This window comes from Scomber japonicus, chromosome 12, assembly GCF_027409825.1.
Source record: "Scomber japonicus isolate fScoJap1 chromosome 12, fScoJap1.pri, whole genome shotgun sequence".
NCBI classification, from domain to species: domain Eukaryota; kingdom Metazoa; phylum Chordata; class Actinopteri; order Scombriformes; family Scombridae; genus Scomber; species Scomber japonicus.
This window is the reverse complement of record NC_070589.1, coordinates 16,027,150-16,054,812: the sequence shown is the minus strand read 5'-3', so window position 1 is coordinate 16,054,812 and position 27,663 is coordinate 16,027,150. Positions and strand designations below refer to the sequence as shown.

At 40.7% G+C, this 27,663-nt stretch overlaps 2 protein-coding genes across 2 annotated transcripts in view; one reads left to right on the top strand and one right to left on the bottom strand.

Moving 5' to 3' along the window:
* Nucleotides 1-46: 46 nt before the first annotated feature.
* Nucleotides 47-6,807, bottom strand: map6d1 (MAP6 domain containing 1). Its single transcript, XM_053330706.1, has 3 exons — nt 6,254-6,807; nt 5,048-5,375; nt 47-124 (listed from the first exon to the last, which is right to left on the bottom strand). The coding sequence occupies exons 1-3, from the start codon at nt 6,805-6,807 to the stop codon at nt 47-49; spliced, it is 960 nt and encodes a 319-aa protein (XP_053186681.1).
* Nucleotides 6,808-13,944: 7,137 nt separating this feature from the next.
* ece2a (endothelin converting enzyme 2a) overlaps nt 13,945-27,663 on the top strand; it is a 69,374-nt gene continuing 55,655 nt past the window's right edge. The window contains exons 1-2 of the mRNA XM_053329336.1: nt 13,945-14,150; nt 15,975-16,137. Of these exons, the coding sequence (XP_053185311.1) occupies nt 15,978-16,137 (160 nt within the window). The 5' untranslated portion in view covers nt 13,945-14,150; nt 15,975-15,977. The remainder of the gene's footprint in view (nt 14,151-15,974; nt 16,138-27,663) is intronic.

Here is a 27,663-nt window from a genome sequence, read left to right as displayed (position 1 = left end):
ACTGAACCTGCCAACGTGAAACGGTTGGTGGTGATCCGAGCGGTCATCAGACGTTTAAGACCCTCGATCCACTTTGAAAGACAGCAGAAGGGTTTGGAGGGAGCTTGGTCCTAACCAGATGTTCCTGAGACAAGACAGAAAGAGGGAGAGAGATGGGTATAAGACAAGCTTTTAAGGTGATCGCAGAGATGAAACCAGAGTGAGCAGCAGCTGTGGTGCTCACGCTGGACCCATGAAATGAGAGGAGACTGGTTGGACTGTGCTGTCAAAAAGCATCAGGCCTGCTGTCACAGTGCTGGCAGCCAGACTGTATGTCTGGTTCCTACTTAGCACTTCTCTGTTCTGCTGATGGCAGCCTTTCTAAAACCATGACCAGAGTCTAACCGGGCTATGCCAAATAAATGGCCTGTGACACTGAGAAGTCATTGGTATTGTAGTTGCAGTAAGCACCAACTGGGATTTCAACTTTGATTTGTAGTTGAAAACTGGTTGATACTCAGTAAAGGTGGAGCCAAATCCAAGTACGGTATTTGGAAAAGCACAATGGAACTTTTCATCCTCTACAATGTGCAGATAATAGGCTATTGTCATTTTGGAACCTAACTAAGAAATCACATCCAAATATCTCAGTTGAAAGCTGGTATTGCAAATCCCAGTAGAATGTTTTCTAAATCTGGTCAAATACTTGGTGAAAATTTTTGTATCCTGTTTTGAACATTTGAAATGGTTCAAAGCTGTTTTTAAGTGTCTTTTGAACAGAAAATCTTCATTGCAATGATTGCTTGAGGGTCACTCCATAGAAACTGTTAAGTTTGGACCTCAGAATTTAATCATAACCAAATGTAGAATTCTATATTTTATAGCATGAAGAATATATTAGACCTGTAGTAAAACATATTTTGCTATGTGACGGGGTGGGAAGATTCAAAGTAATGTTGCAGAAATTACCTGTTGTCAAAGCTAACACCACACTTAGCATACAGCTACATAAAAAAAGTTTTATACAACTAAATATTGAAAATGTCATTAAAACATGTTTATCTATGTGTTTTGAGTGATGAGGTGCATTTGTTATGCCTAAGAGAGAAGGTTTTGAAAGAAAAATGTACCAACAAAAGTTCTAAAAGTAAATCTTCATCTTCAAACTTTTAGTGATTTCAGTAGACAATACAGTATTTTAGTGCAGAAATACATGGTGTGACGGGTCGGAACATGAAACTCATGGATAAACATAAATCATGTTATTTTAAGTTAAACATTTTAAAAGATTTTGATCAACACATTTCCCATGAAGAGAGAAACAATGCTCCTAAAAACAAAAAGGTCTGGGATTTGATTGTTACCACACATGAATATGAGAAATGGTCAGAGTAGACATAACAAAATGACTATAGTTTGACAGGAAACAATAAGTAATTTTACTACTTAATTTTATTGTACTTAATACTAATAACTACACATGAATTAGTGTCTTATGCCATTGAAACCAATATTGACAGTTATATACTGCCTTATTTTTACCATAAAATGTTGGGTACTCAAACTTAACAGTTTTCATGGAATCGTGTCTCGTGTCATTAAAAATGGGCCAGACTATTTCCGTTTCTCTGCATAGCTGTGGAGTGTGGGAGCCTACATCAGACAATCAGAGGAGCACAAGTCTTTGGAGAGGGTGTAAGCTTGCTGTCCCAGCAGCTCTTTGAGTGTGACTGTACAGCACCGTGGTTGGCAAGGAAGGCTGTACATGTTGTTCAGCAAGTCAGTCACCTCCCCTTTCCCTCCCTCTTCTCCCTCTTCTCCCACACAAACACACACACACACACACACACACACACAAACTCTATCTTTTCTGCTCTGTGCAGCAGCCAGGTCTGCCTCTCTCCTAAATTAGATTGGTGCCAAAGAAGACTGCAACCCTGTGCAACATCGCACTTTAACAGATAATCCATCAAATGATGTGCTCTAGCTCCACCCTTCTCTCTCACCTACAATGTCAATCACACACTGTATCTCATTCCTCTCTGTCCTCATCTGGCTCCCTTTCTTTTTCTCTTTACCTAAACCCTTCTTATTCCTTTCCCCCTTGTTATTAATGCAGTCTGCTTCTCGCTGGCAGACCCCTGCCAGTTTGGCACCGGACACTCCTCTGTAGTCCTGGGCAGCGTGGGAAAAGGGAAGAGGTCCAAGTGAAAGGAACGGGGAGAAAGTCTGGCTTGGGGGATGTAGATTTAAGGGGGAAGGAAAGAGGAAAGGGGAGAAAGCAAAACAATGGATGAAGGAATGAAGGAGGCGACCAGAGAAAAAAGCATAAATGTAAAAAAAGAGGCAACAGGAAAGTGAATTTTTAGGATGCATGGTCCCTGCAGGCTGTCTAAAGCTTTTTATGCAGTCTAAAGCATTTGTGAGCAGCATTTCTATTGCTCTACTGTGAATCTGCCTTCACGAAAACAGGGCAGTTTCACACATAGTACCGAGATGTAAAGTGTGGTTATCTAAGAGCACAGTCCCAAACCGCTAAGCTGACAATGAAACAACCAAGAATTTGTCGTAACAAGAGTCTCCTGCTGAGGTTTCCACTCAGCATGCTAAATGTGCTCCCCATTCAATGCTTTTTTGTCTTGTTCATCCCTGATACACACTGTGGATTATACAGGCCATCCTCACAAATCTGTTTGCCTTGTGTTGCGGTCAGTCGCCGGGCTCTGCTGAGAGTTCAGAGCTGCGGTTTGCCTCAATCATTTAAGCCAGGACAAGCCAGGTTTAACAAAGGTTTATTCCCTCATCTGACAGCTCCCAATAACCTCTCGCCAGGATGTTTTTAAGCAAGAGGTTCAGTGAGTTCAAGGAAACACGTCTCTCTCATCACCAAAAGCATCAGCATGTTCTAATCGGACAATTGTCTGCCGCATGTCATAAAATTAGAGATGGCTTTTATCTATGAAAATGGATTTTCTCTGTCATAGGTGGGGGGAGCACACAATTTGACAAATTGATCTGAACAATAATGAGATTTTCACGGTTGCCCGACTCCTTTATCATCAAGAGCAGATTGATTTTGATTTCAGCCGCTTATTCGGGACTTAACCGTTAAATCTTTTAATGAATAGATACAGTCTGTCTTTTTGATTCATCTTTAAACTTCGTCTGCTGGTTTTGTTCATATATTTTACAGAATGGCTACAAAAACTGAGCATGCCCTCACAGACAAATACCAGCAAAGTGCCATGTAATACATACTGGAGTGGGATGTGTAATGCTTGGTCAGACACCTCAATAGGGGGGCCGGTGAGTCAATAATGAGTTGGCAGTGAGTGGGTCGGCTGTTGGATTATCTAAGATCAACTTGATTTTGTGCCAGGTTGGTTTGTGTCATACTGGCTGATTGGGGTATGACTGATGAAACTGCACAAAAACCATATACTGTATTTATGTGCATTTCATAGTAAATATAATCCCACAGTCAAACGTACTGCCAGCAGCACCTTCCTATTTAATGTGCTGTGATGTCTCACTCCAACTGGGCCAATGATATTAATAGTCTGTGTCCTGCAATTGACATCTCTCATTTCGACCTCAATCACCATCACACAGCTCACTGAGGTACATTACAGCTTCATAGAGCAGTCATTAATAATAGAGGTATGCAAATAAGCAGAAGTTTGTCTTGTTTTTTTAATTAAAGAATGAATGTCCTTCTGTTTCTTGTTCCTACTGTTGAATGTTTGAGCTTCCCTGTGCAGAATGATGCATGTGCAGAGTTTGACACTGGAAGGCTGTTTTCACATTCATCAGCTGAAGGGAGGAATTTTCTCTGCGTATTGAAAATCCAATTTTTTGGGGTGGGTGTATGAACAGGATTCTCGACATGACAACTTGCTTGGAAGTCAACCTGGTCCAGTACTAACTAAGCAACTCACACAAATGTGATGTGGCAACACAAAGCCTCCAAACTTTTTCAGTGAAGTAGGAGACATCGTCATTCCCTACATAGCTCCTCATGTAGCTTTATGTTGCTACACACATTCAGACAAACTAGCCTGACCTGGCCCAGCTCAGAGCAACCCCAGCTCTCCACTGGCAGATGGCACAGAGTGGTGTGGAGGAGGAGAAGAGGGATGGCATTAAACCTCTGGAGATTCCCAAAAACGGCCTTATTTACTGTCACGCAGCAGCTGACCCGAGCAACAGCATCCAAAGAGCAGAGAGAGGAAAAGGGAAAATGTCCCCTCACCCAGTTTATCCTACGATAATCTGGAACAACCTGACCGAACTGATGACAGCAAATCCTCTCGTCTTGTTGCAGTTAGTTTGGTTTCGCCTGGTTTTCAAATGTCAATCTGAGTGTACATCTGTCTCTTTGTATGCTTGTCTTTATGTCCCATATGTCTAGAAGCTCAAATCTGGGACAAAGTGTACAATTGTCAGACTATTTTGGTCAGTTTCAACTGCTGTCAGTCTGCTGCTGGACAATATGGATAATAAGGTCACATGTTTCATTGTATGATAAACGTCTGTTGTAGCTGAGTTTTTGAAGGTTTTTACTCTTTTTTTCCATGGTCATGTGACAGAAGAGCACATGAAGTGAGTTTGATGAAAGATGAAAAATGTTTGGTGTCATTTCCAAAAACATCTGTTTACAGGTTTGTTTTTGTTTTCTGACCAAAATGTACCACAGTTAAATAATTATTACATTTACTTGTTTTTGGGCTCATCCAGCCTTTTCTATCCAGGTCAAAGTAATGAGTGTAGCACCAGCAGAGTGTTACCTAATACAGTACGTGGCCTGTTTTAAACAGCTGGGTCACTTTGAGCCGTTTTAGGACAGAATGCTGTATCACTTTTCTGAAGCGCCTCAACAGCAACAGGGCACCTGGGAGATGACTTTTGAAGAGGAGCATGCTGCAATTCAGACCTGTAGCTCTTTCACTGAACTCTTTGACACTGTTTGGCACTTCAGGCTTTTTTAAAAAAAATAGTGTGATAGGAGATTTTTAGCCTTGCACTTAAAAATATGCTGTTTCAAAATGACAGCACTCTCTGTACTCACCTCTCCCTTGCTTGTTCCACTAAGCTTGGTACTCTCAGGCAGGATGCTCTGCTGGAGGCTCGAGGGGCTGTGTGTAGTGCCGGCTTGTAGGGCAGAAGGGATGGGCTGGGGGACAGAGGCAGGCTGTATGTTGGTGCTAGCAGAGGGGATTAGGTTCTCTCCCTGATGCAGCCCTATAGACCTGTGGACCTCCCCACTGTAGGCAGCCTGGTAGCTGGTCTCACAGTGGGAATGGGTAGCCTCTGTCCTAGGGCTGGAATATTGAGCTGGTGGATTTCTTCTTGCACTTTTGGCTGGTCTCACCCCTGTCCATGGCCTGTATTCTTGCCTGGAGGGAGAGAGATGCATCAGATTGGGACAGATGGGGGGAGGAGAGGGGATTACAGTCAGTACAGTATAATGTTTTATCACCAGGTTTGGTTTTGAAGTGATGCTTTGGAGAAAATATGGATGGAAAACTATATGCTACTGATGATCTTGACTTGTTGCCTACTTTGTTAAGCATGCAAAATTACCAAAGACTTACATAAAGGGGCACTCCACCAAAAATAGTTATATAATGTCTTCTGTGTCTGTGGAGGGAGTCTCTTAAATTCTGATAAAATGGACCGGATGGGAGACATTTTACAGATTTTAACTATGAATGTAGAGTTTGAAAGACAAATGTATTTACCAGGCCAATGGGATCTAATCAAAGATGCTATTAAGTTACATTTTTGAAGTACAGGATCCAGTCTTTTTTACAGCTTGACCCAGTGTCTAAAAGTCCAGATAACTCCGCCACTGGTCTTTTAACTTTAAGAAAGTTAAATCATCAGAATAACCCTTTAATTTCCAGATATTATAATAGTAACTGGAAACCTGTGACAGGGAGTTGTACATAAGCATAGCCTCTCTTTCAAGTGTCACAAAAAGCTGAGAACCACCGCTCTGAGTCATATGATAAAATGCAAATATATATATATATTAAATATTGATATTTGAGACCTCCCATATATAAATGTGAAATGTGTAAGAGAATTATTGATGACCCTTATTTTCATAGAGGCTTGGTAGGTCGACCTTGGAAGTCAATAAACTATTAATAAAATCCTATTAAGCATCAAAGCACACAGTCACCCCCCAGTTTTCCTCACAGGTCCAATATTCAGATGGAGTGGACAGCGACAGGTGCTGAAAAAGTCTACTATCTTTGATGTGTTTTACCTGTAGGAGCTGGTTTTGCTCTCCTCCATCACCTGCTGCTGCTCCCCCCATCTCTGCCCCCTGCCCCGCTCCTCTCTCTCCCCTCGGCTCTCCCCCTGCTGAGCCTGGCTGTGGTGATAACTGTTCGCCGGGCTGTCCGACACACTGTCCCTCCTGCTACCCCCATTACTAATCCAAGGGAAATTATCCTTCCTGGGAATGGGCCAGGGTTTGAAATCCTGCTTGTACTGAGTGACGCTGGGGAAAGGCACGCCGGGTGGGTGGTAGTCCTCCCGGGGCTTGTAACTGGGCTCTTTCCGTACCCTGAAAGATCCCCGGGTCCCCGGGCCATCTGCGGGCGCCTGTGGGAAGCCGGCAGCGCGCGGCTCCGGGGTTGAGTAGTTATTCCCGGGTGCGCGCTCCGAGGCAGAGACCTGTTTGGTCACTGATCGCACCTCCTGCTCGGCGATGTCCGAGTAGTTCTGGATGGTGAGCGGGACTGAGAGGTCCGATTTGTCGAACTGGTTCCAAAACCGAGCCAGGCAGCACACTCTGCTGATGCACGGCCAAGCCATACCCCCCCGCCCCCCTCACTGTTTGACTTGTGGAGGAGAAGAAAGAAAGAAAAGAAAAGAAACAATCAAAGAAAAAGAAGAGAAAATAGATCAAAGGTTACATTCAGACTTAGTGTCGCCCTCCATCTGCGTCCGTTTGAGGGAAGCTGATAGTGTACAGAGTCCCAGAGTCCATGTCAGCAGCAGAGGAGCAATAGCAGAGACGAACCGGTCTGTCGGGGACCGTCATTGAATATTCCTCTCACGTGGTCTGTGATAGTGCCTCCACTATGCAGAGGAATCTGTGGCAAATGATTCTCCGCATCTCCACTCGGATCCCGAGAGTCCGCATCGCTCTCATCGGATTCAAAACTTAAGTAGCCTCATTTTTTGACCCCTTCAACAAACGCATGCGATTAAATATCGAGAGCCAGAGATGTGTCATTGCTTTTCCACTTAACATCAGTGAGATGAACGCACCTTAATTGTTGCCGGTATGCTGAGGTTACATAATTATGATGCAGCGTCAAAATGTACAGTGCAGACTGGTACACATTATACAACATAGACAAACTAATTCGCCAAAACCAGCTGGAGAACGTGTGCAGAATATTTTTTTAAATGGCGCACAAAAATGTCTTAAGGTTTGCCGATTCTTGCATCAACCATTTTATGGCCATGAAGTTCAAAGAAAACATACTTTACCGACTTGCTCTCAAAATTATAGTCACATACTTTAAAAAATTTTTTTAACACTAAATCCCATTTAGCTGCTTCAGTTTCAGAGTCCTGTATTGTGCATGCTGGTTCACTATCACACTGTGATGGTTTACTGGGACACTTGAACACAACAGGTAACAAGCTGAAAGATCCACAGGTCCCCAGTCCATCTGTGGTCGCCTGATGGCCCCCTCTCTGTGTATTGGAGATGATGTGGGGCCTGTTCTGTTTGATCTGTTTGCTCGTATAAGGCCCTCCGTGACATTCCTCGTTAGGGCCTACAATATATTTTCAGACAGCACTGCAGGCTAATTCAGCCCGGTGGATAGGTGTACAAAGTGTTTGTTTCTGACAAATAGTCAAGTTGTTGTGACTGAGGTTTGCATTCATTGTCCTATATGGCCATCAATGTATGTTTCCTCTAACCATGACAGCAATCTCAACCTGAACCACCTATAGTACCTATAGTTTAGTTGCATAAATTAACAATTAGGCTATACAGATCAAGACAATTGAGGTAGCAGCATATAAATCTTAAGCATTATTTCAGAACAAACTGACAAGTGACCTCTATTCCAACCTATTATGCTGTTAAGGTATAAAACCTTTAGATTTTCACCTATGGCTCCAGGTATGTTCTCTGTTGTTCAGCAACACTTGGCTTGCCCCAATTAACCCTTCTGGGTCCCGTCATGTATCAGCCCACTTGGTGCCTGGTCAACAACATCCTGACATAAAAGGTGAATAGCAGACTCCTATAGTCATCCACAGCATCATAGTGGTGTCTGCTTCTTCTGAGATAACTGATTGTTTGTCCATAATTGTAGTTTAGCAATAAACATGAAAGCCTCAAAGAGACTGTACATGAGAAAAACTCTTAATGGCAAAGGTACAGAGAATTACAGCTGATTATAGTTTAGTGAGTATGAAATGGAAGGATGTACAATACGGGTGACAAATTGAAGGAAAAACCAACATAAAGTGTCTTAGTAAGGTGTTGAACCACCAAGTGCCACCAGAACAGCTTCAGTGTATCTTGGCATTGATTCCACAGTCTTTGTATGTTACTGAAACAATGAACATCATTCTTCTAAACGATATTCACTCATTTGTTGTTTTGATGATAACACATCGGTCCAAAATCTCCCATAGGTGTTTAACTGGATTAAGAGCTGGTGACTGTGAAGGCCACAGCATATGCCACATTGTTTTCATACTCACCAAACTATTCAGTGGCCCCTCATGCTCTATGGATCATCAGCACTGCCATCCTGGAAGAGACCACTCCCATCAGGATAGTAAGGTTTTATTACAGGATAGAATTGATTACTTAGAAAAACTTTGCATGGATTTGCAGAGAGCCTTCCCTCTATGGGGACACGTGGACCCAAACCATGCCAGAAAAATACCCCCCACAGCATAACAGAGCCACCAGATCCATTCACTGTAGGGGTCAAGCATTCAGACCTGTCCCAGTTTTTCCTTTAATTTGTCACCCATCTGTACATACATTTGACAGAGTGGCAATTGATGCACTGAAGGCATAACATCTGGCATAATGATGAGCTGTTCTCAGAGAAGGAGTGCTTGGTCTCTTGCATGAGGCAGCACAACACTTCTGACACAGAAAGAAGCAACTCTCATTGACAAAAATGAATAGGTGCCTGCTACCTGTAAATAATTTAAACCAAAAGTTCAGGTTCCTTCTGCTCTTGATCACACCAGCAGTTTCTTCATCACTGTACTTCCAATGATAGATGGTGAAGCCAAACAGTGTAGTGTGAGCCAAATGGATAGCTGTAGTTGACTTTTCAACAACAACAAATGAAAGAAATAAGTTGACCATGGTTAGGTTAGCAGTGAATTTGTTGTAGCAGGTAATGAGTATTTGCCAGTAAGTAGAAACATTTGAAAAAAAACAGTGTGACACTACCATCTGCTGGAGGGATATGAGACTACCCTGCATCAGAGTGTATATTTTAATGGACTAGGGTTGTGCCTATTTCTTTTGGATTATCTCCCAAAAAACTGAAACATTTATGATTTTGTGGTGTGATTTCGTAATACAGCTGAGACCAATACTGTCTCTACAACCCCAATAAATAGTTGCTGCATTAGAGCCCAGATTAAGTGAAAGAGCACAACTGGAAGTAATTAAAGTCCAGTTGCTAAGAATCGTCTATTGACATCTGGAGTGAAGCAGCAATTCTTAAAGTGTGGGTGAGCCCTGCAATCCCCTGACTTCAGCCCCTGTCCCATTCTCCATGTCAACATGTCAAATCAAAATGAATGCCGTACATTTCTAATTTTTTTCTATCGCTATAGTTGTAACCAATGCTACAGCTTACTATTATTTAATTTTCGATTTATTTAGAATATTTATTCCTCTCTTATTTCATTGATGTTATCAATTCTCCTATATTGTATTGTGTACATTCTTTGCCAGATGTAATATGTATGTATTTGTATTTTTATAAAAACAACAACTCTTCTTTAGGTAAATGCCTGTGATTGGCTGATGGCCATTTAATCAAGTTAACTTGACTAACTGGTCAAACTCAGTTTAGTTTTATTAGTGACCATCTCAGGAAAAAGTGGGGGATGGAAACATGTTTCTGTGAAAGTGTAATAAAGTAGACGATGATGCTGTAGGTTAATGGGAAGTGACACCTTTTTCTAACAAATGGAGCTGAAATACATTATTTATATCCGTATGGAGTACTGAAGAGACTCATATAACAACACACAGCTATTATTTAGTTGTACTGCCTGCACTCTAAAGTAAAATTATACATCTTTACATTAAGTTGAGAACTTCACTGAAGGTCAGCAAAACCAAGGTAGTATCGGTGTAAGTAGGACCTCAGTCAGTGAATGCAGTTAGGTGAGATGTTAAACTAAAATAAAGTGTTGTCTACTACATGCACAATAACCAGGCTTCAGGTTTTCCATTTGACCAACTGAATTCTAAATAGGTTTCTGTACTGTAACTTTAGAGTGGCTGCAGGAAGGGGAGGTGAGTTCAACGGGGCCATCCCAGGTGACAAGGCTGTTAGCCTCAAAACATCACAAGCTAAGGAAGACAAGGGGAAGCAGACCTGAAGTGCGAAAAAAATAATTTGACCTGTCCACTGTAAAAACTTTTTTTTGAGATATGGGAAATTTAGGACTAAAGTTTGTCAATCAAATTAAAATAAACAGGCAGAGTCAAGCAGATTATGTGTCTGTTATTTAGGAAGATTATGGTAGAAATTGTCTGAAGCGCATCAAGGACTGGCTCCCAGTGGAGTACAGGAATGGAATAATTCCTTCACTCAAACTAGCAGGACCTGTGGTTCTTCCTAGTCCTTATTATTCCACTTTTTTGTGTTGTTATGGTTTATCCTCCATACTGCCAAAACATTTGTTGAACATTTAACAGTACGTTTTCTTATTGTGTAATTCGTGTACTAACAAAACTAAGACCATATCTTTTTCCTTGATCTAAGAGGATTCAATGGACTATTGTATTATTGTGTTTACATTTGGTTTTTATTGGGTATGGTCTCTATTTAATGGACGTTCAATGGACATAATGCATGTTAGAGCTTTGTGTTGTCCCAAATAGTGATGGTGACAACTGAAACACCAAGAACATGAATATAATGATGTCCAGATTTAGAATTAAAAGCATTTTTGAGAAATTGTCGAAACAAAATAGCTGGACTGAAGTGTGGACAAGGTTTTACAGGTGTGGCAGTTCATTCTCAATTACACTAATGTAAAGGAAGGCTACATGTTTGGATACTTACTCAAACCCAATTTTGCTGTGATTTAATACTCATTTATCATGATGAAGACAGAGAGAGAAAATGTGTTTTCCACCCTTTGTGTTTCAGTTGATTTCGCAGCTGATGATCTTGAGATAAGAAACCACCTGTTTGCACTGGCAGCTAGTTTTTCATCCTATTTAACTCTGAACTTATGCATTTATCTGTGTTTTGTAATTAACCTATTTTTTTTCTAATGGTGACTTTGTGTTTTTGCTTTTGGATGCAGGTTAAGGTATTTCAGTTGCCACTTGTTTGGCAGCAGCCTGTCATACACTTATATCTCAGGTACATTCTTAGTCTCGTTTTCAATTCAAAGTCTTATCCATTACTGTTCTGCATAGACAATATTCTTTTGTTTTGTGTTTTTGTGTTCTCTTTGATTGTGGGGATTATTCAAGAAAATAAATCAGAACCCCAGTGGGCCTGTACAGGATATGAAGTCTAACATATATAAAATAATGATGTAACAATTACGGAACTTGAACTTAACCACTGCATTTGCAGGAATATTTTAATCATTAAAGAAATAAATCTAATACATCAACAATACTTTTACTCTCAGTGATATAATGTCAAGTTCATGCCTTGTCCTTTCCTCATGTTGGCACATGGGGATGTGATCATATGAATGACAATAAAGTCAATAAGGGACAGTTTGTGTTCATGGATAGGATATATCATGTCATATATACAGTCTACATATACCCAAACATGAATGAGGCAGCAGAAATCACTATCTCCACTGGAGATAAAAAAAAATAACTCAGCAGAGGCAGGGATATATAGACCAGAGGTGTGAAGAAAAATACAGAATAACACCTGTTTTAAAAAAATTTTTTTTTTTAATTACAATTGGTGAGACTGAGGAAAGTTGCATAATTTGCCCTTTTTTAAAACAAAAAAAACAAAACAGTGGTCTATTCAATTCTCTATGTGAGGCAGATAGTCTGAGACGAGAGTCAATGATCAGTCAATGAGTCTGCAGCCAACACAGTTCTTCATGAGATTGGTGGTGGATATCCCTCCATCTTTCTTTATGCTGGCTGCGCTCCTGCAGTGCTTTTCAAGCCACTGCAGAGGTGGTGAGATATTTTTACACTGGTTACCTGTATGTACACTGCTGAAATTGAGGGAGTGGAGGGAGGGTCTGATGAAAGACACATTAGTGTAGGATCCATTGCTTTTAGCATGTAAAAGTGAAGATGTCTATTGTTCTGATTTTGACCATTCTTTTAAATTTGCCTCTGCCACGCTTAGATTACATAGATAATGATACTCTAATATTACTTAGAGATTTTGATGAAACTTTGTTGTTGTTGAAAAAAAGAAGGTGAAAAAAGAGAACGTGAAGTGAATATGCATGAATAGAATCAAGCTAAATAAAAATAAAACTGCAGGAAATGATTCGGAATCTTTTTCAACAGATTAAAATCATCCATGTAAAATCCATTGCTCAGATTTGTTAACAGCTGCCATCTGTCTTCCAATATTTGATACAGTTGCAGTCACATGCTTGATGGGAATTACTCTTGGATTATGTAAAGATATGATTGATTACATATGTAGCCTACATCTGAAAAGTGAGTATATTATTTTTCAATGTCTCTGATAGTAACTGTCAAATGTCACATTAGTCACCTTTAATGGCCAGTGAAGCGGGAAGGAAAGCCACACATCACACACACAGTCCTGTCCTGCAATTCAAAATGTATTATGGCAAATCTTATACTATCTTAAATCTTTTTATATCTTTGTTTGCATCTTTTAGAGAAATTGTTCAGCGGGTTGCTGATATCATGATCATATATGTATTTTTCTATCCTGCAGATGCCGTTGCGGTAAGGGAGTTGTGTGTATTATTACTATTTATGGCAATGCTAAGTACAGTAGACAGAGACTGACAGCTGTTTGTTCTGTGTAGGGTGTGACGGGGGAAGAACAGGGAGGAACAGGGACTCTGAAAATTGGGGCCATATGTAACATGCTGGGATATTACTGCATTGGCATTCCTGTCGGAGTGTCCCTGATGTTTGCTGAGAAAATGGGCATTGTAGGTGAGGACTTTAAGGTCTTTTGTAAGTTTGAGAGATTTTTCTTCTGTGTTGCAGGACTGTGGTTGGGGCTTTTCATTTGTGTCACTCTACAATCCATATTCTTTATCATTTTCCTGTGTAAACTAAATTGGACAAAGGCATCAGAAGAGGTTAGTTGTGTTGTTATAGGTTGTTTTCCTTGAATCCACACTTAATATGAAAATCGATAACATTTTTCATAAACTATAATAGGATGACTATTTTCATTTTCAATTGTTCTGATTATTTTGTATTTTTTTCAAAATCCAGAAGATATGTGATAACAGTCCTTAATCCTTAATGAATTAATCAATTACTTAATTCAGCAATAAAAATATCATGTCCAATACGTTTTTCACATATTATTGTTCCAAACTGTATTTTTTTTATAAGTCTTAATAAATGTCTGGAAGGGATCTTGAAAAGCCAATTGAGTCGTCGTTTTTACAAGCTGTACCTGAAAGCAGCATAACTATACTGCTCCGCCTTCGACCAAACATTTAGGAAATGTGTATCTCTACAAGTTAACCGTCAATATACATTAAGCTGTTACATTGCGGTTCACTAGCTTTCCCATTAAGATTGTCTGGTCGGTTGTAGCTATATCTGCAGTACCTGTATGTGTACCCATAGTAACGCCTGGTCCACTACAGCTTTAATGCAGTAAAACTACAACACGTGGATTCACAGTTCCGAGCTTGTCACTCACTGCAGAGCCGTAACAACACATCCATGAGCCACAGGCCTTAACGGGGAATACGTGAGTATCCAAATGAAGAATATGTGATTTAAAGTTCATTCTGTGTTTATGTTGGTGTGAAATGAATTGAACTAGCAGTGGAGAGGGTCTTGTCTAAATGGTAACCTTAGATTTGTGACGTCTCGCGAGATGTGTGCGCATCCTTTGCCACTATAAATATTTGTACACAGTTTTATGATGTGACAAAGCCGGGGTTCTTGTCTGGGTTGGTTTGGGCCGGTTTGGGCCGGTTCGGGCACAAACAACGACTGGTGAGGGGAAGGGAAACATAATGGTTTAGGTTAAAATAACTACTCCCGCGAGATCTGTGGTGAGGTTTCTACGGTTACCTTGTAGACACCTACGAGTTTGTTAAACCTCGCACAAACTGGCATGTATATCGTATAAACCTGTATAAAGTGAGAGAGTGTAACCCTAAAAACATGGTTTCAGTGTTGAGGTTAGTAGATAAGTAAACATGACCCTGTGCTGGTCTCTAGCACAACTTCACTCCATAGACTGTATAAAAGCTTCACTCATAAAGCACCAGAGCATAGAACCCGCTTCAGGCATTTAAAGGTTAAAGTTATTTAACAGAATTATAAATTAGCTTTGATCTTTCAGGAGAAAGACAATTCAATTTCAGGATGTTTTAAATTAATTAAAATATAATTTAATACTACCCCAATTGGGCACGTGCTGTCTAAATGTTAGCTATGGCTATGTCAGCAGATAAACTGCCACCGTCACCAACACCGACACTGACAGTAAACGCATCATGTCAATTACTGACGAAGTGAATTCAGAAAAATATTGTTGTAGGCTATTACTAAAAATGAATACATAAAAAAAAAATAGCATAATGTGTGGTCAACCTTCTCATATTATTTACAAGTGTTTTTTTTGTTTTTTTATCCATATACTAAAATTCCTGAAAGCTAGTCTAAAAATGTATTTTTCATTGATGATAAATTCTCATACAGTCTATGAGATCCATTTAAACAGCAAAAACACTTGTTTTTTATGTTTTGATGGTGGTTATTTTTCTTTGGGTTAGGGTTAGGGTTGCAATACGTTGTTATTTGTTCTTCTTAATGTGTTCCCTGCTATTTTTTTAAAATCAATTTGGTTGTATTCAATTTTTACTTTTTATTACTGATGATTTAATGTTAATTAATTTATCATGTAAATACATTAAGATGTGGTGTTATGTTTATTACTATTCTGTGAATGCTACAGCAAATATTATGTAGCATATTTAGGTAATTAAAATAACATCATTGATTAGCCTGAGAAAGAGAAACATTAGAGATATCAATGTAAACAGAGATACAAAATTGAATCTGGCAGGAGAGGAAATTTGCTTTGCATTCAAATAATCCCTCAAACACACAAGATACATAAAACATCATAAAATAAATATAACAGTAGAACATACAGTACACTTTAAACCAACGAAGACTGAATAGATATCATGTACATGTATCAATTGAAAGCAATTTACGGTTGTGAGGCCGTTTCACTTGAAGCTTTATGGATGGATGTTTGATTTGGAGAAAGCATAGTTGAAACCCTGCTTGAAGAATTCTGCAAAATATGTAAATTGTGCAGATGCATGGTACTCTGGCAGCACTGACAATAAAAACATGTGACCCAAGTTTTAAAATGCCAGAAGAAAATCATAAAAAAGAGCCCTCTCATTTCATTTATCCTAAGGCTCAGTGAATGAATGTGTATGTGAACTGACTGTGCTGATCCTGGATGAGAGCTTTTGAAAAATATAATCACCGTTAAAGCAGTTTAAATGTTTGAATCTGTACTTATAATTTGCCACATGTCACACAGAATATGGACCACCTGCCAGATGACAACTGTCGGTACAAAGATGTTGACTACTGGGACGAAAGATACAAGACGGAGAAGTGTTACGACTGGCTGGGCAGCTTCTCCCGATTCCAGCATCTTATAGAAAAACACATCAAGAAAGAAGACTCCATTCTGGTACTCGGTTAGTAGTTTGAAGCTATTCCACTTTGAATCTGCATTTTGACCTCTTCTTTTAATCTTGTTGCCACATAATGCTGCATAAACAATAACAGGACACATAGAGTTTAATATTCAGCTTCACTCTGAGTCCAGCTGGGGACTTTAGTGAGGACTCTCTCTTACTCCTTCACTGTCTGCTGTCACCATATATCATCATAACTGTCATATCATCATCTTGGTTGGCAGTTCTGTTGTTATTATCACTGCGTAGAATCACAGCGATACCTGAGTTTCTGCACCAAAGCCTGAGTTTGATATCATGCCTGGACAGAATTTTTTTTTTCTGGCACCATTATTCACCAGTAGACAGACAGGAAACATGGGAGGGGGATGGGGGGTGTAACATGCAGCAAAGGACCTCCGGCCGGGTTTCGAACCGGGGTCGGCTGCGTACGTGGCATAACCACTAACCACTCGACCACCTGCGCGCCCAGGATTTAAAAAAAAAAAAATCCTTTTCATTCAACAAACAGCCATGAATGTAAATCCCTTAATGATGATTTAAATCAGGAACTATCATCGCCAACTTTCTGTCAGTATGTTACAGACACATTTCAGTCCATACCAAAAACGTCCATATACCAATAACCATCCCTATCTTCATCACTTTACTGAGGTGCGGCCATGAAAAACCCTGTTGGCTTTGTGTTTGGTGTTATTTCTATACTAAACATAGTGTATTCTGTCTGTGAATAATATAACATAGAGTTAGTCATTTATTATTGATAGAAGCAACACTTTGGCTTTAGAGTGAAACTTTCATAAATGTCCACAAGATGTCACCTTTCCATTAAAAATAAATTCACATCTCTTGCACTCTCACACTACCTGCAGTACCTGTTTTTCAATGCCCTGCAGCTTCTCTAAAACATGCTACAAAAACATTTGAAGCATGTACAAGGTGTTCTGACTGCTGAACACTGATTTAAAATATGAAGCAGACCATTTAAGGTATTAATGAATGACTGAGGGAAGTGTTCTCACTGAAAGCACTAATTCTTCAGTGATCTCTCCTGGGTTGTTACTTGTTTTAAGACTGAGTAAGAATTTGTCAGTTTATCATTTGCATTTCCAATCAATATTATAGACCTGTGTATTACATACAGCCCTGCCTCTTCATTGGACTGTTTTATCATGGTGATCAAATCGCAAAGCATCTGTGGCAAACACTGATTTATGACATTGTAAATAAGTAGTTTTAATGATCGGCTATCTTGTGCATCATTAGATAGAATAGTAGGCTGAAATGTCTGCTGTGAAGTCATATGTTGTTAGACTGTTATACCTCCACAGAAGCCTAGAGGGCTATGGTGGTCTACATCTTTTTCTCATGTGAACCTTGTTTATGCATGCACCGTGTGTATGCGTGTGTGCATGTGTGCTTGTGTGTGTGTGTCAGGGGGTTTGTTAAATTTGTGTCAGGGAGTGACAGGGGCTTTCTGCTGTTTGTGTGTGTGTCTGTCTGTGTCAGTGTGTGTGGGGGTAAAAGTGGGAGGGGACTTGCAAGGTTGTCAGAAGTTGGGTATTCTTTACCCAACAGAAAGTTCTCCACTGCTGTCTTAATTCCTACAAGACTACAATGCCAGTTTATACACAGCTTCATTATACCTGTAGGTCTTTCCCTTAATGTGGATGACGATGGTGCGGTGACCTGCAGGCTTCAAATCATGTCCCTATAGTAAGTGAGGTCACTGACAGACAGGTGGGCGCACATCGTATGCAGCCTCACTTTTTTAATGTGCGTCACAGGCACACTTAGAGCAGAGGTTTGAGTGGGCTCAGAGACTCTGGAGTCTGATATATGAAATATCCTCTCTGCATTACACTGCAGCAAGGCAACACCAGGGCAGACCACTTCCTGCACACTGATTTATATCCAAAGGAGAGCCATTATATTGCTTGAGAGCTCTCATCTCGGAGGGCATCTCTCTCTCTCTCTCTCTCTCTCTCTCTCTCTCTCTCTACTCACCAAATCATGGAATCACACGTTTCTGTCACCCGCACGTGTTGCGGTCTTCTTCAACAACACACAGATAGGGCTGTATAGGGCTATATAGGGAAGCCTACTGTAAAGATGTGTGAACCCTCACGTGTTGCAGACATGAAGCGCTCTTAAAAGCACTTAAATATCATCACGCTCGGACAAATGCCTGCCACGGTCGCACACATTTCCCAGCTACTCTCACTTGTCAAGTCTGTAAATCCAGAGAGACTATTGGCTCGTATAAAATGACACAGTGAATTACTGTCACTATAGGGCGAGCGGGGCATAACTTGGCAGGGAGATGGGAGAGGAGGGAAGACGTAGAGAGAGGTTTGAAGTGCCACAGTTCTGTTTTGTGTGTGTGATGAGTGGAAAAAGGGAAGGGAGAGGGAAGAGAGGTAAATAACTAATCAGGTTTGGGCTTCTTCGTTGTCTCAGATGGAGGTCATTTCCATTAAGATCATCTGTACAGGAATGAAAGGAAGAGAGATAGGAAGGAGGGAAGTGTGGATGAGGAGAACCAGAACACTTTGCTACATGCTGATGACAGTTTCATTTTCTTTCTTCTGTCTCAGTTTGTTCTGCCATTTCATATATTTTCATGTTTTACCCCCACAACACTTCTTTCCTCACTGCTTTTCTAACATTTGAAGTGACCAGCTTCCTCATCATCTTGTTTTTCCCTCCCCAACTTCTTACTAACCTAGTTCTGACTTCAGATATCACTCTTTCTTTGCTGTGATCTATCACTCAGCAGCATTAATCCTTCCATCCAGACTGAAGTTAGGTATTCTTGAAAAACTTCTCCCACATACACGCTACTCAAGTGGTAACAATCGCTTCTGGGGTTTCCCTTTTGTACACTTACCTTGTGAGGTAGCTGCATTCACAAAATTGCATCATCACAAGATCACGAGAGAATCCGTCTTATCAGGCTACACTTTTGTCCAAACCTCTGGTGGTTTGGGCCAGTTGGTGTTGCAAATCCAGCTGCCTCGCAAGGTAAGATGGTGATTGACAGTGATACACAGGTGGCTCATCTAATCACCTGCCAAATATTTTCTGAAAGTGTCTGCCCTTTTCAGTTTCCATTCAAGACTTCTCAGATGGTTTGGTGTAATAAACCATCTGGCCCATCAGGTTACATGTATACACTATTTTTAGAGATGCACAGATACCTCTATTGGTCCAATACTGACTCAGATAGCTGGACCAGGTATCAGTGATAATGGGCTGGTCTGGTATTGGATACCATTATTTTAGTAAATAACAATTCAGTATATTTGTATTTATGTGTTACATTTTGTTCTACAAAGTTAGTAAAACAACCTGATGTTGCCTCACACAAGAGTGATCCCAGTCTCTTGCACACAGAGAGGCATACAGGTTATTAATTAAACACTGGAATCTGAAAAAGTCAGATTGTTGCATACCTAACTATTTACCGGCATTTGAGTTAGGTTTGCTAAAAACCACAATGTCCAGCTGTTTTTAGGAAATGATTTGGCCTTTATAACAAGTATGTATTTGTGATCTGTTTTGAAAGATTTACATGTTTTAGTCGGTCTTTTACTGTTATTTTTAAATCTTATTTTAGTATGTAACTATAGTAATAGTATAGTATTGTGTAGTATTGCATTTTATTTCCCTGCTGGTCATATATCGCCTCCTCTGATATTGTTGTGTAGGAACGTGTTGTTGAATTGCTGTTAGTTTATGAGAGGTTGGGCCTGTAGAAACTGAATTGCCCCTCTGGGATAAATAAAGCTGAATCTGAATGTTTGGTTGGAACAAATGGACTCGGTACTGAGTGCCATGGAAGGTTAGGGTTAATCACTAAACTTAAGTTCTAACAGGATATACATATCATAACAAAGTAGCAGTGTAGCTGTGTTCACTTCATCTTGTTGTGTAATTCTTGACTTTTACAGTTCACCTTCTTACATTCACAAAAAGTACAAAAACAAACCCTAGCAGTATTTTTACGTGAGGATCAATTCTTAAAAGGATATACAGTATTGATCCTCCCATCCCTTGTGATAAGGTGGTGAAGTCATACACAATAGATGCAGTGCTGCCTACTCAGACACCCACTTTAACCACTGAGACATGAGGTCACTGTTGTTTCAGCTTTAAAATCATGCATCATGATGAATTTAAGGCTGACTTTGGTTCTTACTTACAAAGTACTGTAACATGTCTTTGAATAATTTATATAGATAAGTAAAGTAGAAGGAAAAGTCCACATGCACTGAAAATGAACACAAAATTGAACTATTATTAATATTATTATATAATATTGAAAGCGCTCTGTGTCCAGTAAGGATCCATAATATGAGATAACTGCTCTTTACTGGCTGGACTGACTGCATGGTAAGCTGAAGGCCTGAGGTGGTGTGTGTCACAGCATTGCATCAAGCAGACCCTGACCCTCCACCTGACCTGTATGTGTGTTCGCAACATTACCGAGCATTAGCAATGATCAGCTCGCACACGGTCCAGTTCCCGCCTGCCACACAGCCACGGCTCCTTCTTTTATGGTCTGCTCCGGGCTGCTGCCAATGATGTAATGACCCCATGTCTCTCCGTGGTCAGCGCTCATGCCTCGCTCCCTAAGGCGATGGGGTGATGATGTAATGGCTCTTGGTGTGTGTGTGTGTGTGTGTGTGTGTGTGTGTGTGTGTGTGTGTGTGTGTGTGTGTGTGTGTGTGTGTGTGTGTCACCATCAGTGCACCTGAGAGCATGATACACAGTCTGGACAGACAGATGAAGAATATCTCTGGTCTTCAGCATTCAGGGCTGCTTAAATATATGTGTTGTAGCATCAGTGCTGATATTTCTGTAATGGTAGACTTGTCTGAAGTGCTCAGTGATAAATAAAGGAAAATGGCTGTTACTGAAGCTTTCTCAGAACAAAACACATGCATATTTTTTTAGATTTGTATTTTCTCTTGAACAGTAGATTACCTTGTTTTGAAATTTATTAGTTCGCTTATCTATTGGTGTGTGTGTATGGATGTTAAAGTTGATCTGTCTGACAGTCTGTATACTGCCTGAACATCAAATATTCAATGGATAGCCATGAGATTTTGCACTAAAATGTCGATTCACGCAGGGTGAAAAACTCAAGACTTTGAACACCTGACTTTTTATGCCTCTGTGTGGGTGACAGCTGTGTCTGGATTGCGTTGCATTGAACTGCTTTGTGTTTTCGGGTGATCCATCCATCTCATTCTCGTGAATGTGATATCTCAGGAATTTCTGAAAATTTGGCGCAAACATCCACTGATTTAGATTTCAGTCAAGGTCAAGGTCACTGTGAACTCACACGTCTGGCACAAAAGTTTGGATTCAATTATAAACTCATTACATTTTTTTGGTGGTCAAAGGTCAAGGTTACTGTGATTTCATGTCCTTTCCATTCTTCTGAATGTCATAGCTCAGGAACACCCTGAAGGAATTTCTTAAACGCCCACTTGGACTCAAGGATGAACTTATTAGAATTTAGTGATCAAAGGTCAAAGGTCACTGACCTCACAAAACACATTTTTGCCATAACCCAAGACACTAAATACCCTTTTATTATATTCCCTCAAAGTCATCTCTACAAATATTATGAGTTTGGACAGACATGGATGTAAACTGCAACTTGACTCAATAGGTTATTTTTTGAAATACAACATGTAATGTTTTGCTGGTTACAGATTAACCTTGTGACTTCCGATAGAAAATGTAACATTTTTGAGTGTGAAGGATAATTTTTGACCTTGGAAATTATTTTTAAAAAACCAATCTCAAGGAAGATTTGACTGTTTTTTTCTGGGCCTTAACTGTACTTCATGGTCTTCAGTAGCAGAGGGTATCTTCATCTACTCATGGTGACTGTGAGATGTAGTTGAAAGTTCCAGAAAAATAGTAAGTGTTAAGATTGTTTTGTCTTTGGGAATTTCTTTGGGTTTTGTTTTTGGACTAAAAAGACAATTTGAAAAAGTCAGTTTGGTTATCTTGTGATTGGTAGTTTCCACTATTTTCTGACATATTATAGACCAAATAATTACTTGATTAATCAGAAATATAATTTGCAGGTTAAACAATGAAGAAAATAATTGCAGCCCTACTGTGCATGTACAGTAATAGACTTTAGGGAATGTTTGACCCTCCTTAAATGTCCTGCATTGCTCTCTCTTTTGAGTTCACCCACTGACGACATCGGCCTGTCACTTCCTTCGTCTCCTGAGGGTGATGTAAGCAGTGTTCATTGCCGAAGGAATAGCAAAGGCCCCTCAGTGTGACTGTTCAGCCAGCTGTTGTAACTATGTATGGGCCAGTGTCTCGACTACAATGACATTATGTGTTTTATAAAGAACATTACTGCATACTGGCAACAATTTAACCCCTCTAACACCTTCCTTCCATCACCCACTCTGTCAGCTCGGCCAGTCTTACTCATTCATTCTTCACACACCTGCTTTTCTCTCCCCCCTCCATCACATCCTTCTATCACCTCATGATAACCCCACACTTCCTCCATTTCCTCCTCGTTGTCTCACCTCTCCTTTACTTCATTATCCATTGCTTCACTTTTGCCTCTTCTGCCCTCTCCCTTTGCTTGTCAGTATTTGATATTAAAGACCACCTGGGTGCCCGGAGCCAGTCCAGTTATATATAGCTGGAGCAGAGGTGTTTAGTAGCTGCACTTTTCACTAGCTGTTGGAGAGCTAATACCTTGAGCTACGGCACATTCAGATATTGGCATCTCACACGAGAAGTGCACCTTTTTTATTGAGTAGCTATCTGTCATTTCTGCTGTTTGATCTTTATATACATGCATCTCTCTCTGTCTCTGTCTCTGTCTGTCTGTCTGTCTGTGTCTGTCTCTCTATGTATATATATAATATACTGTAATGTTTTATGCTATTTTTAAATGTGAGAAAAACCACTGTTATTTAGATAGCTGTGCTGCTGAATAAAATCAATCCTGAAATGGTTTTGCAGGTCAGTGTGTGTGTTTATGTGCTTGTGTATAATAGGATGAAGTTTACCTATATAAAGAAGTGTCCACTGGTTGGGTGGAAATCTGTGCAGTGCATGTCATGTAAGGGGATTTGATTTCACTGTTTATAGGGAGATCTTAGGTGGTGATCCTCTCACGTCCATTTTTCTGCAGTGTTAGAAATATACACACACACACACACTCAGATACAAAATGCTGATGGGATGGAAAGTCACTGGCAACACGGGGAGGATAGTGAGTGAGAGAGATTTGAAGTCAGGAGATATGTCTTAGCAGCTGTCAGAAGATCCCGCTGACATCAGATCCACTGCTGCTCATGGAAGTTTCCTCCTTTCCAAACTGGAGTTTCTCCATTTTCCCATTTTTAACCTTCCCTCGTTTTTTCCCCCTCCTTTCCCCCTCACTGTCCATTTTATCTTCTTCACTTCTCCCCTCTAGTTTCACATTTCATTTTCTTCCTTCCCTCATGCCTCTCACTCTTTACACAGACAAGCACAATCATGCACACACCTCCCTCCCCACACTTGGAACAGCAGCAGCGAGGTTGTGAGGTACAGGCAGTTTTCAGAGGAATAATAGAACTGAGAGACGGGCCTCGGCCATTTCACGCTTGCCCTTCCTCTTATTGATTGCAGCCCTTCCTTTCTGTGGCGGCTGAAGGCGGAGCATGTCTGATCAGATAGCCTTGTATCTGTCCTCCCTCTGTCACTGCTCTAGTTTGTGCTGGCGGCTTATTCACGGTGGCGTTTAAGCAATCTGTTAGTTTTATGTATTTAACAGTGGCCTAATTCTACAGTAATTACCTGGTTTTAACGGTCAGATAAGCAGATAACTTTACATATTAATCAGACTGATGTCAAGGTCCTTGCATTGATAATACAGCAGGGTTCGCATGTATTGTTCGGCCACCAGTCAAAATAATGAGAAGGGAGGAGGTAGTGATGCTGTGTTGTTTTTAGATGAAATGGTTTGTCATAGCACAGTAATGCAGTGATAAATGGAGCTGCTCAACAAACAAAGGTAGTAGAGGTTGTTTTGTCTGCAGTGTCCTCTGGCCTCAACTAGAGGGAAATTAGTCCTACACACACACACACACACACACACACACAGTGTCGTTGCACACGCTCAAGTCACCGCAGTCATCTGCCTTCACCCAGATGTGCTGAAACATCTGCAGCAGATACAAAACTGCAGCAGGTGAGGTGAGTTGTATGGAGAGTGGGTTGAATACATGAATGGCTATAGGGGTGAATGAATGAAAGAAAGAAGAACAGAGGAGGTGGAAGTGGGTGTAGTTTGAAGCACATTGATCCATACCCCCCCCCCCCCCCAATCTACTGTCTTCCTCGCTTCCTGCCTCTTTCTTACCCTCCCCTCTTTTCAGCATCCGGATTGGCTGTTTTCAGTTTTTCAGGGAGCCCTCACCATGCGGCAGTCAGTAAGTCAGTAGGGGCAACCCTCTTTGCATCCCGCCTGCTCCTCCTCTTGGCTCTCCCCTCTCCCCTCCCGTTCCCCCTCCACTTTTTGCCGCTGTAAGGAGTGGTGCTGTTTATGAATGAGCCTCAGAGCCGCAGAAAGTGAATGGAAAATAAGAGGGGGAGCGAGCAGATAGGGGTCCAGGCTGAATGAAATGCAGAAAAACAGGGAAGAAAAATGGAGAAAGGATGCTGAATGAAAATCGCAAGGGCGGGAGGGAGCGAAGGAGGGGAGGGGAGGTGTGGTGGTGGTGGTGGTGGGGGGGGGGTTGAAATGAAGAAGATTTCAAATTTTATTTCGAGATATCCATGCTCCAATTGCTGTATCCTGTCAGAGGTGTGTGTGTGTGTGTGTGTGTGTGTGTGTGTGACTGACTGAGTGATAATGTCCATCCTCATAGGTATGCAGATCAGGGAGGATGCCGGTACCAGTGACTGCTTTGCCTATGAGCCAATGGGAATCTCCACTACCTAACTAACACACACATTCGCACACACATATACACAGCTTTCTCTGCAAGCTGGTGCTCCGTGCTTTGAATAATAACGGGGTTACCCGGGCAACCAGGCTAGGATGATCGATGGGCCTGGCCCTGATAAACAGAGCACAGAGCGAGAGCGCTTGTGTGTGTCTGTGTGTCACAGGGTTTCTGATGTCGCAGTGGGAGTTTCTTTGTTCTGGGACAATTAGGAGATATCTTATTATCAAATCTCTTCCAACCTGTGATTATAAGTGTGAGGGTGTGTGTTTGTGTGTGTGGGTCTGTGTGTAGGCTGCACACAGGCTTACAGGATGTGTGTATTTGTCTTAGTGTGTTTTTAGTTTGTGTGTAGACGTGGAGGGTTTTTTTTTTCCCCAGTGAATGACTCGCTTTCTCAATGACACCGAACGCCCTTGGTGAGAGGGCTTGTGTAGGCGGACTGTGGGGGTGACCACACAACACCACACACACACTACCCTGACTCATTCACTTACTGTAATAATATGACCATTGGAAGGGGAGAGGTAGCGTGGCTGTAACTCACTCCCACACAGAGTGCAAATTATACAGCAAACCAATGAGTCTGACCCAATGCTTGATTTGATTACATGCATGCTGCATGTTTGTTTGTTTGTTTGTTTTTATACAACTGTTGTTGTTGTGAGGTTAACCCAGTTTGTTGGAAAGTGTTTAATGCTTTGGGTGAGGGTGAAGAGCAAAGATGTAAAAGATGTTAAGGCGGTAAAGGGTTTAGCCAGGAAAGACTACAGTGAAGCTTTAGCCTTTATAAGAAGAGACATGCATAGAAAACACAATCTAACCAAATCATAGCTGCTTCAGAAAGTGTCTATTTGAGGCTTCAGACTTAGTTTTAATGTTAAGATTAGATTTGGGTTTAGGATCACTTTCAGCGTTAGTAATGATGGTTCAGGAACGGGTCTAGGGAATGCATTATATCAATTAATGTCTAAGATAGCTATACAAATTGTGTTTGTTAACGGGGTAGGTTTTTAAAAATCACCTCTATTACTGTATACTGGAATGGGGGTGATTTTTATAAACCTACCCTACGTAATTGAGTTTTTTTGTAGGGGCTTAAACTAATAATTATTTTCATTATCAATGAATCTGTCGATTTATGGTAAAAGTTGACCAATGTTTCCCAAAGCCTAAGATGACCTCCTCAAATGTCTTATTCTGACCTGACCAACAGTCTACAACCCAAAGATAACTAAAAAAATATATCAATTTTTCTATAAAAATGTATGGAATGATTAATTGATGATCAAAATAGTAGGTGATTAATCACCCGTTGATCATCTAATTGTTGCAGCTCTTGAATTTAGTTTGAGTTAACAGGATTGAAACATTGTATTTAAGATTTTAACAGCCGAGTCCCTTTCCAGAAATAATGTCCCCATTAAGTGCTTTTAATCTGATTATTTGAAAGCTTTAGACCACAATTGAGTGCACATCATCTTTTCCCCAACCAGTCCACATACAACAGTCGCATTTCAATTGCATGAGTGCCTGCAGATGTGTTTGGAGTGTCTGTTGCTGTGTGTGTGTGTGTGTACGTGTGTGTGTCTGTACGTACGTGTGTGTGTGTATATAGACACTATCGTCATGTAGGCTTTCATGAATCTGGAAAGTCCATTTGTTTTATGTTTATAAGCACAAGATCGTAACACAACTGTGTGTGTCTGTTGAGTCGAAGGAGTGTATTGGTGATTTGAATTCACACAGCCACCTCTGTTTGCACTGCACCCTCCTGCATCACATTACCCTCCCTCCCCTCTCTAACACCTCTTCTCCCTTCCTCCCTGTCCCTGGCAGAGAGGAGGCGGAGGAGTAGGAAGGAAGAGTAGCTGGTGAGAGGGGCATCTGCAGCCAAAGTCAGCTCTCAAGAGCTGAAGTGTCATCCTGTAGCTCGCTGTGCATTTCTCACAAAGACATTATGTCGACCTCAAAGAAGGGTCATGTAAGTGCATTCAGAGTTGCACTGCTGGTATGTCATGAATACAAAGAGACAAGCTTCCCTTGCTGCGACAATCACTGCACAAAAAGAAACTTTTCAGTGACCTTTGAACATTTGGATCTGTGATTCTTGCGACAGACTTTGTCCTAAACAATCATCATGTAAGATGTGAAAATAAGGCAATTACTGTGTAAAGACTTGAAGAAGCTTTGAGACTGACCTGATTTCATGGTGCTCTTACAGGGTTAACAAATGACTAAATGAGCAATACATATATGCATGATGCAGGGATACTGGAGCACTTATGGACCTGTTATTAAGCCAAGAGTGGTGTAGCCTGATAGCTTCAGTTATGTTTAAAGTGGATCAAAATGATCCACTTCAATCTTCAATGCCTTGAGTATAAAACAGCATATTTTTCCCTTCCTCAATTTGATAATTGGAGTATCAAGATTGCACAAAATGTTATGAGGACACACTTGGATCCAATTGCTCAGCCTATTCAGACGTGGTCATGGATGCATGTGTGTAGATTTGTAGTGTAACATGAGTAAA

Coding starts and splice junctions, on each gene's coding strand:
- map6d1 (XM_053330706.1), bottom strand. CDS start 6,807: ATGGCTTGGCCGTGCATCAGCAGAGTGTGCTGCCTGGCTCGGTTTTGG. Junction 5,376..6,253: donor AGCAAAACCAGCTCCTACAG/GTAAAACACATC, acceptor CTCTCCCTCCAG/GCAAGAATACAGGCCATGGA. Junction 125..5,047: donor GTGGAACAAGCAAGGGAGAG/GTGAGTACAGAG, acceptor GTCTTGTCTCAG/GAACATCTGGTTAGGACCAA.